At 46.4% G+C, this 13,079-nt stretch overlaps 1 protein-coding gene across 1 annotated transcript in view; it reads right to left on the bottom strand.

Annotated features, from left to right (window-relative positions):
- Window positions 1-13,079, bottom strand: part of MAP2K5 (mitogen-activated protein kinase kinase 5) — a 126,361-nt gene continuing 113,282 nt past the window's right edge. The window contains exon 22 of the mRNA XM_084293564.1: window positions 1-644. Coding sequence (XP_084149690.1) covers window positions 540-644 — 105 coding nt within the window. The 3' untranslated portion in view covers window positions 1-539. The remainder of the gene's footprint in view (window positions 645-13,079) is intronic.

Here is a 13,079-nt window from a genome sequence, read left to right as displayed (position 1 = left end):
TGATACACCTGACATGCTTTTATTCCCTCACCTCCTTGCAGGATGGGCAAATCCAGACACTTTCTTATTTTTTTTTTTCCTTAAAAAACAAACAACAATCTCAAACAAGCATTTCGTGGATGTCTGCGCTCAGAAGACAGCCAACAACTCCTTAGGAAGTCCTCCAAACAGTCAGCGTGTCGCTCTTACAATAGCAAAAGACTAACAGTTAAAAAATACTCTGGAGCCATGAAATATACAGTACATTCAATAACAAAAAAATATAGATAAAAATACTTGCTTTAAGGCTGTGTACAGTTTAACTGAAGATTAATCTGAGGACATTAAATTGCTCAGCAATAAAAGAAATGTGTGAAGGAAATTCCTTAATGTGTGTGTATGGGAGGGAGGGAGGGAGGCATCAACAAACATCCTGAAAGATTTTGCTGATGCTTCTAGAAAATATTTTTAGCAAAATATGATCCAGAAAGACTGAGAGTCCGAAGCGAGGGGCTGCTTGTGCTAGTCCCCGACGAGCTGCTGCCGTGAGCCGCTCCAGCTCACTGCGGTCCTTGCGTCGATCGCCGCTCCTCCAGCATCCTGCACACCCACATGGACACCACCTCGGCGTTCCCGTCGTTGTACTGCATGATGAACGGGTGACCCTGGAGAAGGGGACAGGCAGAGTTAGCCAAGAGAAACACAACTCTTCCTAAGAAAGGCCAAATAGTTGTTTTTCTATCATTATTTGTAATGTTCGGAAAAAATGCATTGGAACGTGCTGCAGTTACATTCATAAAAATGCAATAAAACACCTACTCAAGCCAGTGGACTTTTAGTTGGATCCATATTATCCACATCCTTTATACAGAAAAGGGAAGGCTGGGAGAACCCAAACTCTGCTGAGGCCTTAGCCCGGCATACCTTGAAAACATCAGGTTTTCGTTTTTTTAAAAAACATTTTGAGCTCACCACGGTTTGGAGCAGCTCCTTGGACAGCCTGCGAGGCTCTTCAACTACAAAACCACGTTTTGATAAAAAGATATTCTGACAAAAACACTAACCCACACGTCTGTTTGTTAAAGTCCACGATTTCTTAGGTTTCTCTCTTTAATAGCCCCTTTGTGCAACCCTCCTGCTCAGTAACAAAATGCAATCCCTTGTGCAGAGGACTTGTAAGACCCTTGACTTCTGCCAGTAGGAACCTTCCTCTTCACCTCACCCTTACACAGATGGTTGTATGAACTATCTAGGAAAAGCGATGCCCTTCCTGGTGTTAAATTCCCCCAATTACTTGAGCTCTGTGCCTGCAGATGCAGCAGGACCAGGCTCCAGCTTCTGCAGCACCCAGCAGCCATCAGGAGAGGCATGGCTCGTGCACACACATGCGAGCACAAGTCCTTTGGAGCAATCATTTGACAAAGAAATTAAAATCTCACCTAAGCATTCCCCTAACAGGCCTTCAGGAGAAGCTACTGCAAGAACCAGAGTACGATGGAAGGAGGGATGACGATAAAATATTCTCACCCATGAAACTATATGGCTACCGCAGACACCGCGGAAGAGTTAAGGCACCTCCGAAAATCAGAACAGCATCTCAGGATTAAACAAAAATATGGCCTGCAATTTCAGCAGCCAGCTTAGGCAGCTCATGCCTCAATCTGGCCCCATTCCTAGAGATGGGAACACGCCATCTTCAGCTGAATCTCAAATGAAGTATAAAAATCCACAGGAAACCAAGCACCGCAATTACAGAAACGGCTGCAAGAAAGCGATCGCCAGGAGAAACCATCACAGATGATGAAAACCTCTCCCTCCAAATCACTCAAAAGCAGCTCAGTTTTTGCAACACTAAACTTCATGGCTCTCGCAAACAATGCCTGAAAGGAATCGGAGTCGATCTGCTGGGGAGCCCGCGGGGACGGTGACGTACATGCGGGAATTACCGGCACCGAGCGGGTCCGACACGGGGCCCGGGATGCCTGCGGTCGGCCGGGGTAGGATGGCACCGAGCGGAACAATGAAGAAGCAACTGGGCTAAATAGAGCACAATAAATCCTCGCAGCGCCAGCTTGAAGCAATAAAACACTCGGCGGGCCAGGGCCAGCGAATGCAGGAGGCGCAGGGATAAAACACACCGCTCAGCGGCAAGACGCACGCGGGAAGGGCGAGACGCTGGCGCTTCAGCCCTTTGGGACGGCTGGAATCTCAGCTACAACGTTTTGGGGAGAAGTCTGAGACATGGGGAGCCCTTCTTCGAGTCTTACTGGGACCTGTAAGACTCAGGTTGCTCGCCCAGTTCACCTCTGGGAGGAGATGGAAGCAATCCTCTGGTGGAGGCGCTCGGCTGAGCTGGAGGTCCACCACCAGGGGAACACCAAACAGACCACGAGCAGCTACAAACGTCTCAAGTGTTTTGTTTCACAGCCTCTGGTGCCCTGACAGCTGCCTAACAGCCCCGGCAATGAGTTTCTCTGAAGCACAAACCCCTGCCAGCCACAGCGATGCTCCAAATTTGCTCTTTTTAACTGTTACAGAAATAGATATTTTTTCCCCCAATATTCAGTTCTTTTGAAGCCTCCTTTCAGGCACGTCTGGCTTCAGGGAGCAACGCTAGGTTTGTTCGAGGGCTCTGAATTTCACGTGCAGGCAGGCACGTGTGAGCTCGGCCCCCGTCACTGCTGGGAAAACGGCCCGCCGAGGACGAGGAACATGCCCAGAGGTCCCAGAGTCCGTTCGAGAGCTCGGAGGATGGCAGCAGACACTTCAATGCTACCGAGGGAAGATGGATGATCTTCAAATGATGCATTTGAGTACACAGACGCTCGCGGCACTGAGCATATGGACAACGTCTTTTCCCTTCCAACACCTGGCTACCAGAAATCTTCAGCTTTGGTCTTGAATGTCTAACGTCAGGAACAACGATGGAGCAAGACTACACCCTCTGTTTTTTTTTTTCCTTACTGCAGATATCCCACAAACATTTGGGTTTTACTATTTAAACAAATGCAATCTGAAACGTTCCCGGTTTTGACATATGCCTCGATTCCTACCTAGGGCACAATTCGGGAGGGAGCACGACCTGGGACCCGGAGGCAGGAGTCCTGGGGTTTCTCCCCACGCTGCTGCAGACTTTCCAGCCTGACCTTCAGGAGGCTGCTTCATTTCCCACAGCCTTATGGCTAAAAGGGAACACGCGATTCTGCTCTCTCGTGGGAGTGCTGAAAGGATCAGCGCAAGCGTGGTTTGCACAACACCGCCACCTTTTTGGGTGCAAAAGGTGCAAGACTAGGGGAAAGGCTTATTATTATTAGCAACACAGCCTAGAGGTAGCTGCTCTGCCTCTTACACAAAACAACAGCCAAGGACACCAGTCAGAACTAGGGAAAAACAACGGAGCCCACAGACGAGGAAGAGCAGATGCATTGGGGCAATTAAAAAAAAAGCTATTACAAGACAGTCCGCTTCTCCCATGAATCTCCTTTACGACGGAGCGGCTCCCCGCAGAGGAGACGTCTCCCACCCACCACATCCTTGCCGTTCAGCTGCTCAGAGCACGCAGGGAAAGCTCGCCACGCTGCTCACCCTGTTTGCTTTGCTTTGTGGGGTTATTCCGCTGAAGCCTTGGGTTTTACGCACTCATTTTTCTCCCTAGAAATAAGTTTCACCCGAGACCACTGTTTAGATTTCTCTCGTCTTTATACTGCCCTAGCGAGGGTTTTTCTCAGCCTGAAGGGATGTTTTTACCAGGCTCTTTTTTTGTTGTTGCTGATTTTTATTTTTTTAAATGGGGATTGTGAGAACAGACATCTCCACCAAAGCTAAGGTTACAGCGTCAGTGGGACCTGTATTTGGGACCTTGGTAGCCAGCCCACGGCACGTTGAGGTCAGGCACATCAAGTAGGGAAGTCACAAGGAGCACAGGGTGCACAAGGTCCACGGATGGCCCCAAATCACTTTCCTGCCTCTAATCTCTGGCCCCACCAGACCACACCTCGCTCAGAAGCACCTTGCTGCTGCAGTCACACCTGCAACTGCAACAAAAACACACAAAGAGCACACAACTGTGGACAATGTGTGAACCCATCAAACCTGCCCTTGGCCTGCTCACAGCAGCGTTTAAGTTGAGATGCAATACGAACTATCTAAGAGGTACTTGTAGTCAGCTCGGCATCCAGAAATGTCTCGGGGAAAACAATCAAAGTTTCCTCCGAAGGCTCAAATCACCATGGTTGCACCAGCAGCAGTCTCCTCTACTCTTCACAACTTCTTCACAAGGTCACCCCGTCGGGTTTTCCACATTTTGCCACTATTCTGCATCCAGTCCCTGACTCCCTCCCTTCTCAGGCACCTAGAGAACAGCAACCATTAGCTCCCACAAACCAAACCATGCACCTCAGAAAGCAGCGAATTAAACTGGAGACGTTTTTGGAGGAGAGTGTGGAAAGAAGGGGAAGGGAGATCAGATGAGGAGGGAAGGGAAATACAAGGGAAAAAAGGTTAAAAAAAAAAACTGCTGGAGGAGAAATGCAGCTGCACTGCCCCAGAGCATGCCCAGGCTGCAGGATGGGGCTGGGGATGAACTGTCACTTCAGGAAACAAAAAAGCCAGGGCAAGCTGCAACACTGGAGGCCAGCTATTAGTGAATTCTGGTCACTGAGCGACTCAGCAACTAACAAGGATCCCAGCCCTCACTACAACAGTGAGCGATGCCTTCTAAAATAAACACAACCTGCTGGACTTAAAAATCCCCGCGTAGATTTACTTTGCTTTGCAAGCTAACATCGATAAAGCTAACATCGATAAAGTTTCAATCCTCCATGAATGCACGGAGGATTGAAATGTGTTTTTTTTTTTTGCAGTAGATGGTTATCAGTAGCAGGATGGCTCTCTTGGTTTGGGTGGTGCACGTACCTTGCTGCAGCTGCCATCTGTTTTTTGACGCGTTTCATTTTTGCAAATGCCAATTCTTAAACACTCACCGTGACGAATACTCAGCAATCAGCACACCCAGCAGACCCAAGCAGCAGAAAATACGCTCAAAAGCCAGCACCAAACCTCTCCCCCATCCTGGCCAGGCACTGATCCGCCTCGCCCCAGCCCTGGGGTCTGGCTGGGCACAGCCTGTGGCGATTTCTGCTGCCGGAGGCTCGGAGCAGAAAAGGTCAGGCAGGACGGGGCCGGGGATAGCCACAGAGTGAGTGTCAGCCAGCCTAATTTTGTGTGTCAACTCTGAAAATTAGATAAACAATGACAAACCAGGCTTTTTAAATGAACTTGTCTCATCTCGTTCTCTTGATAAAGGGTACATTTCTCAAGTTGCAGTGTCCCGTCAGACAGGTTAACTCTTTCGAAGGGGAGCGCCTCGCAGAGGGGGATATAAATGATTTAAATATCTGACATGAAATTAAAAGGGCAGCACCCCCCTGAACACACAGCCCTGGTAATTCGAACTCGTTGCCCACACGCCATCAATCATTTAGCCCAGTCAATTAAATCGCCATTATTCAAGGGTAAAAGTTCCATAATTTTACCTACCCTTAAAATTCAGTAATTTGCTTTCATGGTTTTCTCCTCCGGCCTAAGAAATCTTCATTTTTGGTATTAATCTGCACAGAGCTTACTGCAACAGACCCTGAATCGTGTCCTCGGCAGGGCTGCAGGCGCATGGGGTGCTTCCTGCCCCCAGGGGCAGCTCTGCTTGTGGGTTCCTCTGCCACTGACTATGAAATGTCCACGTCTGGATAGCACCACGGAGGTTTAGACCTACACCCATGTCCATAACCACTGCCACAGGACAGGCAGACAATAAATAACATTGTTTAAGCAACGCTCCTGTGATTTCAGAGGACTTTGCAAGCACAAAGCAAGTGTGGGTCAGGCTGATTTAATGGATCCAAGAGATACGCAGCTGCTGACCTTAACCAGGATGGTGAAAAAGCAGATTCCCAATTTGAAACACTAATGAGCCACCTATTTCCTTGCAAATCTGCAAAAATGACAGGGTGGGATCTCCTGGAGCAGAAGACATGGGGGTACATGGAGGACACGGAGAGGAACGTTAGATCCAAGCGGTGCCCAGGGACACTGCTCTTATTTTGATAATACGGTCAGATCCAACCCCAGCATCACCTCCTTAATTTTTTTCTGCTGGGCGGTGAGAGGTTAATTGGGGCAGCACAACTTGCTCCTGGCTATCCTGGAGAACGTGCTGGGATCAGGGCTGGCTCACTTCATTACTCAGGGGCACGTGAGCCTTCAAACCTGCACGGAGAGCTGCATCCCTGCAGGAGGACACGAAGGTTAAGGGGAGGACACCTGGGAATGCCATCCTGTGGCCCCTCGAGCTTACGGATGGCTCTGGCCAGAGCAGCACAGGGACGAGCAGCGCTGTGCCTATCCTGCCCATGCCACTGCCAGGATCACAGCCAGGTGCCCCCACGGCACCCACCTCTGATTTTGGTGGTGGTGAAAGCAGCAGCAGGTTCCTGGGGTGCTGCACACCCTCCCTCCTTCCTCCTCCCCAGCAAAAACAAGCCATGCCCTGACTTTTGATCCTGCACGGCCAGGGCCAGCCTCTCAGCAGCAAACTGCAAAGACAGACCTCAGCACGAACCTGAGGGGTATGGAGGAGGAAGGAGGGACACCACTTCAGGGCCCAAAACCTCCTGGTAACAACTGTCTGACACCCAAATGTGATCACAACACCTGGCAAATTGGAAACGACCCTAAAGGACTTCACGCTTACGCAAGGGATGTTAGGAAATAGGCAGCGCTGCTGTTGGTTGCAGTGGTGAGTTTTGTAAAAAAGAGCCTTTTCACGCTCTCTTTTACAGGAATCCTCCCAGATTGTGTAGTAAAAGCACTGTGCTCCATTTATTACGGAGAGGCACAGACAAATTATGCATTTCATTTAAAAATTTGAATTCAGCGTAACAAAAAATATAATAAAAAGATCCCAACTGTTGCAGACATAGACTATCAAGACGATGGCAGTGCCCTTAGACAGCATTTCAAATACAGTTTATTAGCCTGTGATATGAAAAGGGTATTTTTATTGCATGATATAATGCAATGGGACCTTGGGCGCTCTGCAGAAGGACCTTGCACTCAGAAGTGTAATGAACCCATAGTCCAAAAAACATTATACTGTACATTAACCTATCATTAATGGCACATTAGGGCTAGGGGCATTGCACGCTTTCTGGTCAGGGCTCCATCAGGACAGTATGGAGGAAACCACAGTCTTCACAGGCTTAAAACAAATAGAGAAAATAAATATTACTGATGGCTACAGGCTGCTTTAAGGGAAGCTCACTCTCCGCTCAACACGCGATTCTGATGCCATTTTTTAAAGGGGGAGGGAAAAGACAATGCAGCAGTTTATTAGGCAATATTGGAGCCGGCGTGTCACTGCTCTGCAGCACCGAGTATCTCCGTGGTGCATCAGATGCCTCAACGCAGAGCTTTTCCTGCAAAAACATGGCAGCTCTGAGCACTGGGGCATCTTTTAAGAAAAAATGAAAAAATCAGTGCCCTTCCCTCACCCCTGATGACACGGGTAAGGCTTTCCTGGCAGGTGGAGTTAAGACCTTGGGAGAACTTGCTCTGCCCCAGCTCTGCACAGCCCCATCACTGCTTGCAGGACATCTGTGACCCATTTCCACCCCACCCCACTTTTGCTCCTGAATGAGCTGGGATGTCTCATGTCTTACTCCACTGGAGGTGCCCTCTGTTTGAAGGCAGGCTTGATCTGTAAAAAGTCTGTTTGGCAACTCATCCCTGGCTATCTAAAGGAGTGCAAGCCCTGCAATTATGGAAAATAAGAAATTGGCTGTAATCTAGTGCACCACAGTTAGCATCCCAGCTAGTTCTCCGATTGCTACTGATGTTTTTAAGCTATTTACAGCTCTTATAATTAAATGAGGGCACATATTCAAGAGGAAATTCTTGCCCACTCCCATCTTTAGTGGGAATACAAGTCAGACCTCCAAAATGACAAATACAAACCTCAGCTCTGGAGCTGTTTTACCTCCCCGGATGCCTGGAGAGACAAGGTGTTCAAGCAACCCAAATTACCCCAAACTGACCCTGCGTCCTCCTCTAGTGACCTCTGCACACGCAGGATTTCATTACTACTGCCTCCAGTCGTGGAGGATTTTACATCTAGAGCTTCTGCCTCCAAGGACAAGCCAAACTAAACGCTGTTCTAATTATCTGTGCTAGCTATCCACAAGGCCGATTTCTGCTCCCACAGCCAGGAATAGCAGCGAGGAATCCTCAGGCCAATACTCTACTGCTGACTCCCAAAACATTGTTAATTCACAGGCACAGAAGGTGTCAGAGTCCTCCTCAGGGGCTGCGCCATGCAGCTGCCTTCCCTCCATCGCTCTCTTCTAAGGCTCAAGTGGGGTAAAAAATCTGAAGGCTCCACATGCTCACATTGATCCGTGGAGACACAGGATATATACACGAGTGGGAAGACCCTGCCAGACACTACTGAAGTATGATCTGGCTGTTGCATCCCTTGCTTCACTTTTGCGATTTTAGGATGTGTTTTGCCCACAGCAGGTAACCAAGTGTTTACTGGCCCAGATCTCTCCCCCAGTCGCCACCCTCTATATATTGACTACTCTGGGCAAGGGCTGCCTCTCACTGCACTTGGCAAAGAATTCAGCACGCCCACAAGTCCGTCCTCAACTGGCTGCTAGAGCGAAATGTCCCATAGCATGGGCCAAAAAGACAGGGGTCTTCAAACAGATCTGCAAAGCTGTGGGGGGCAGAGGGACTTCAGCAATTAGAAAATGATAGCATCCAGAAAATAATGTTTTCCCAGAATTTCCCACCCCATGGGGACATCACCTGTAGCTTCTGCCATCTTGGAGAGCACAAAGCACCCATTTGTCTAGGGTATGGTGGGGGTATTGAAGTGGGTCAGAAACCACACTGATCAGTGGCTTTTCCTGGGTGTAGATAAAGCAGGGACAAGAATACACCTATAAGCAAAATCAAGTATCATTAGTCTCCTTGAAGTTTGTGCTCTCTTTCCTCATTCCTTATTCTGAGCAGTTAATAGCACGGCCCTCGCCTGCTAAACAGTTCCACGCGGAGTGTCGGAAAGTGGTGAGTTTTGTTTGTTGCATGGCCTCCCTAACATACACTGTAATTAAAATGTTGATTACTAAACAGTTTAAATATATGACAGACAATGCAGTTAAAGCCTACAGTTAGGTCAATATGTGATTTAGATTTGCCATTTAAAAACTCTCATTTAAATTTTGCATACATTAATCACTACCATACTTCAATGTTCTGATATCCACCTGACTACACTATTAAAATAAAACTTGCTGCCCCAGGGAAATCCTACTTATTCTTAATTGTTTCGAGGCTTTGATGGGCTTTTAATCTAAGATTAATTTATGCAATTTTAAATAACTCTTCTTATGATTAATAAGCTTGAAAATTAAAAGGAGTCTAAAGCAATTATAATGAGCATTTGGTCATAACCTCATTAGGAGAAGGAGTGAAGGATACAGCTCTGGAATTCTTACAAGACTACAATTTAAGGTTACTTTCAGAGGAGTCAAACATAGTTCTTGAAATTGCAAAGGCAGATTAGCCTAGGTCAGTGCTAGAACTGCGGCTATCTAGATTAGCACACTAATGATTTTATCCCTCTGATAATATTTAAGATAGTGAGGAGATGATACAAAATGTACTAAACAATGATAAATGAATAACACTATGAAATGCTGAAGTCTTGGAGCTCAATTTCCTATATATATTTTTTTCCTCTGATGAAGACTCCTTTCACTTTTTTCCATGTTACTTCTCTGAATGTAGATGAACTTTTTCCAATGCACTTTTAGTTTTTATAAAATAAAGTTAATGGTAAATGATTTTCAGCAGGTTTAGTAGTTTTGTTGATGCACCAAAATTCTTCTGCAATTTGCAGAACTTGTCTTTACATAATAACAATTTCCAAGCACAATGGGTGGATCCAGAGGAACAACAGCTTAACTTAAACCTGAAAACCTTAACCTGAAGACAAGCTGTGCACAAATCACACCCAAATTTCCACTTTTAAACAGTAATATACATCTTCAATTATGATTAAAACCCCTTTTATAACCTTCTTCTGAAGCTCTGGATGTTGGCCGTAGCCAAATAACATGCTGGTGGCCCTAAACGCAGCCCTGACCAGTGTGTCTGGGCTGGCCGCTCAGGACAGCAACTTATCACCAGACTCGGAGTCAAGAGGTGATTTTCTTTCAGATCAGGTTAGCACCAACTAGTACAACTCCTCTGACTTCTGTAGTACGGACTTGACTTTGTAATTCAATTCCTCCATACTGCAGAACCCCAGGGTGCGCACGAGTGAGTCTGATTTTTGCTACGCTCTTCCTGTTGTGCATATTCGTCTTAAATGTGCAATGGAGTTTTGGTTTTGGCTGTGGCACAGGCAGATCTATTCACCCATCTGCAGATCATTCTTTCCACAGCAGTTTTGCTTTTGATATTTGCCGTTAAACCAATAACTGTGCTTGGCATGCTTCTTGGTGCTTAGCTAACAAAACGAGCTAACTCCCAGCAAAGGTATTTTTCATGATGACTCTTAAAAAAAACTAAGGCAACCGAAATATAATTGGAACATGCTTTTGCAAGTGTTGCTGAGGTTAAGAAGAGCTGTAGAAGAGAAATAGAGAGAGTGGCCCAAGGCTGATAGAGTATGTCAACATTAGCAAGCTGTCGACAACAGAAGCAGATCTGCAGAGTGAAATGGTTGGTGCAGTGTTTCAGGGATGGAAGAGGTTTTACTTTTGACCAGCTATGGTCTGGTCTATGGATGCAGTGCCTATTAGTAGCTGGAGCACATGAGGTATGTGCCTGGAGCACATCTTCTGCTTTGGTTTCATTTTAAATTGATTCGATTCATGAGCTTCAAGACCCATCTGTGATGAGAATGGAAGTGCAGTAGCTCTGAAAGATGCGGAGATACAAACCAAAATGCACACCTGACCTAAACTCTGATGTTAATTCAGATGCATCCTCAGCAGGGTACTTTAGCTCTTGGCTCACTGTGACAGTCTTGTTGACACCAAGCAGACAAACACTAAAAACTGATGTAGTGTTTCCTTCAAACAAATTTCCCAGACAGGGAAAGAAGGGAGAAAAAAAATGTGCTTTCTCCAAGTTTACAGAAACTGTTTTCTACTGACTGAGTTGGAAAAAATTGGAAAAGTATCCTCCAACTTTGGAGTAGAAAATGCTGTGTGAATACATGTGAGCGTACATATACACATCGACAACAACCAAAACAATGACAACAAAACAGAAGATGATTTGACTGGAAACAAAAAGGAATAATGAACCATCCCACACATCACTGGCATAGGGAAGTTTCTGCAATTGAACAGGTTGTTTTTAAAAGTACTCCATAAGATCATATCCCACTACATGCCTAAGCACCGTCTAGCACAAAATAACACGCCTATGTTTGCCAGGTTTCAGTAGAAATAATAAATACAGCAAGTATTAAATGATGAAGCACAAACTACAGTCTAATCATACTGCGTGAGGAGCTGACGAACAGGTACAAACCTATGTGTCAATAAATGTATGGAACCCTACTAAAAATACAGAGAAGGCCATAAAATAAATAACCACTAGTTGGCTTGGCAAAAAACAAAAACAAAAACAAAAACCTTTGAAACCCACACAAGGTCAGTGTGCAAACGACCAAGGCCATCTCGACCACTTCCCCCAGACCCCACTGGGAGCCAAGCTCGGCTCCGAGGCCGGCAGGGCCGCGCTCCCCATGGTGCAGGCAGGCACTGGTGGAGCCGTTCCGGCCTACACCAGCTGAGCATCCACCCCAGCATCCCCCATTAAACTGGAAGGGGCAGATGTGTGTTTATGGGACAATGAACTTTTCCAGGGCCTCGGCTCGTCGCGCTTTGCCGTTACGGCCTTAATAAACCCGCGCGCTTCCCGCTCTGCGGCAGCTGCCTTCGGCGGGAGCGCGGGCAGCCGCTTCCAGAGGAGAGGCCGCGGCTTCAAAAAATCATGTTTAATTTAAAAATTAGAAACTGGAGCAGGCTGTGAGCGCAGAGGTTGATTGAAACAAAATTTAAATTCCTGTCAAGCCCATTTAAACACAGGGGCCCTTCATAGACAATTAGCTGCTCCCTGTGAACGCTGAATAAACTCAGGCCTGGTCACTGTTAGAAGAGAGCAGACCTACTGTGAGGAGCTGGAAAAAAATTAACTAAAATCAGGCTGTATGAAATATTTAGCCTCCCAGTTTATCACAGGGGTTTGAAAGTGTAAACAAGACAAAAATCGATTCCTCGGTGCCCTCCAATCAATCCCCCAAAATGGTTAGGGCATCTGTTTCTGCTAAATTTTGTTTACTCTGGCAGATTTGCCTTAATTGCAGTTGTTTATCTCCCATTGTCCCCGGGGCCCTAATCTCCCGATTACTAATACTTAACACTCATTTCACATCTAAAGCTACTTCTAATCCTCAACAGGTTTCTGGGGCTCTTAAAATTATTGAAGCCATGGGGACGGGAGATGCAACCTCTTTGTGAGAGGGACATTTTCTTATCTGCTACCAGCTGGGTCCAATCATCACCAGGGATGGCTGCAACAAAGGTGCTAAAAGGCTCTTTCACAGCCACTGCTGCTCCGCTGGGAATTCAGCGGATAAAAAAGAGCTTTGATGGAAAAAATCCGAACAAGAGGGCTATAACAGTCCAGCCAAATAAAGTTACTGTCATAATCAAGTGCTGTCAATCACAATGAAAATCCAATTAAAAATCTTTCAGTGCGGCCCTCTTAAGTAGAAAAATGTTCCCTATTTATATGCGTTTTTGTCAACTGCACAAATTAGAAAGTCGTATTAATTGATTTTTTTACTACTTTAGGCCCTGATCCTCCAGCTGAATTTCTGTGGATGTAAGAATCAACTGGTACAAATCTGATTAAGGGATTTGAGGCATAATGCACACAGGTCATAGGAAGCCATATCTGTATCTCCTGCTTTATACTCTGCTCATTCATAGGCAATTACTACTCTTATTTAATACTGCAGG

The sequence above is a fragment of the Netta rufina genome (assembly GCF_964035555.1).
Source record: "Netta rufina genome assembly, chromosome: 11".
NCBI lineage: Eukaryota > Metazoa > Chordata > Aves > Anseriformes > Anatidae > Netta > Netta rufina.
Note: the sequence above shows the minus strand (reverse complement) of the source record. Positions and strands in the feature narration are given on the sequence as shown.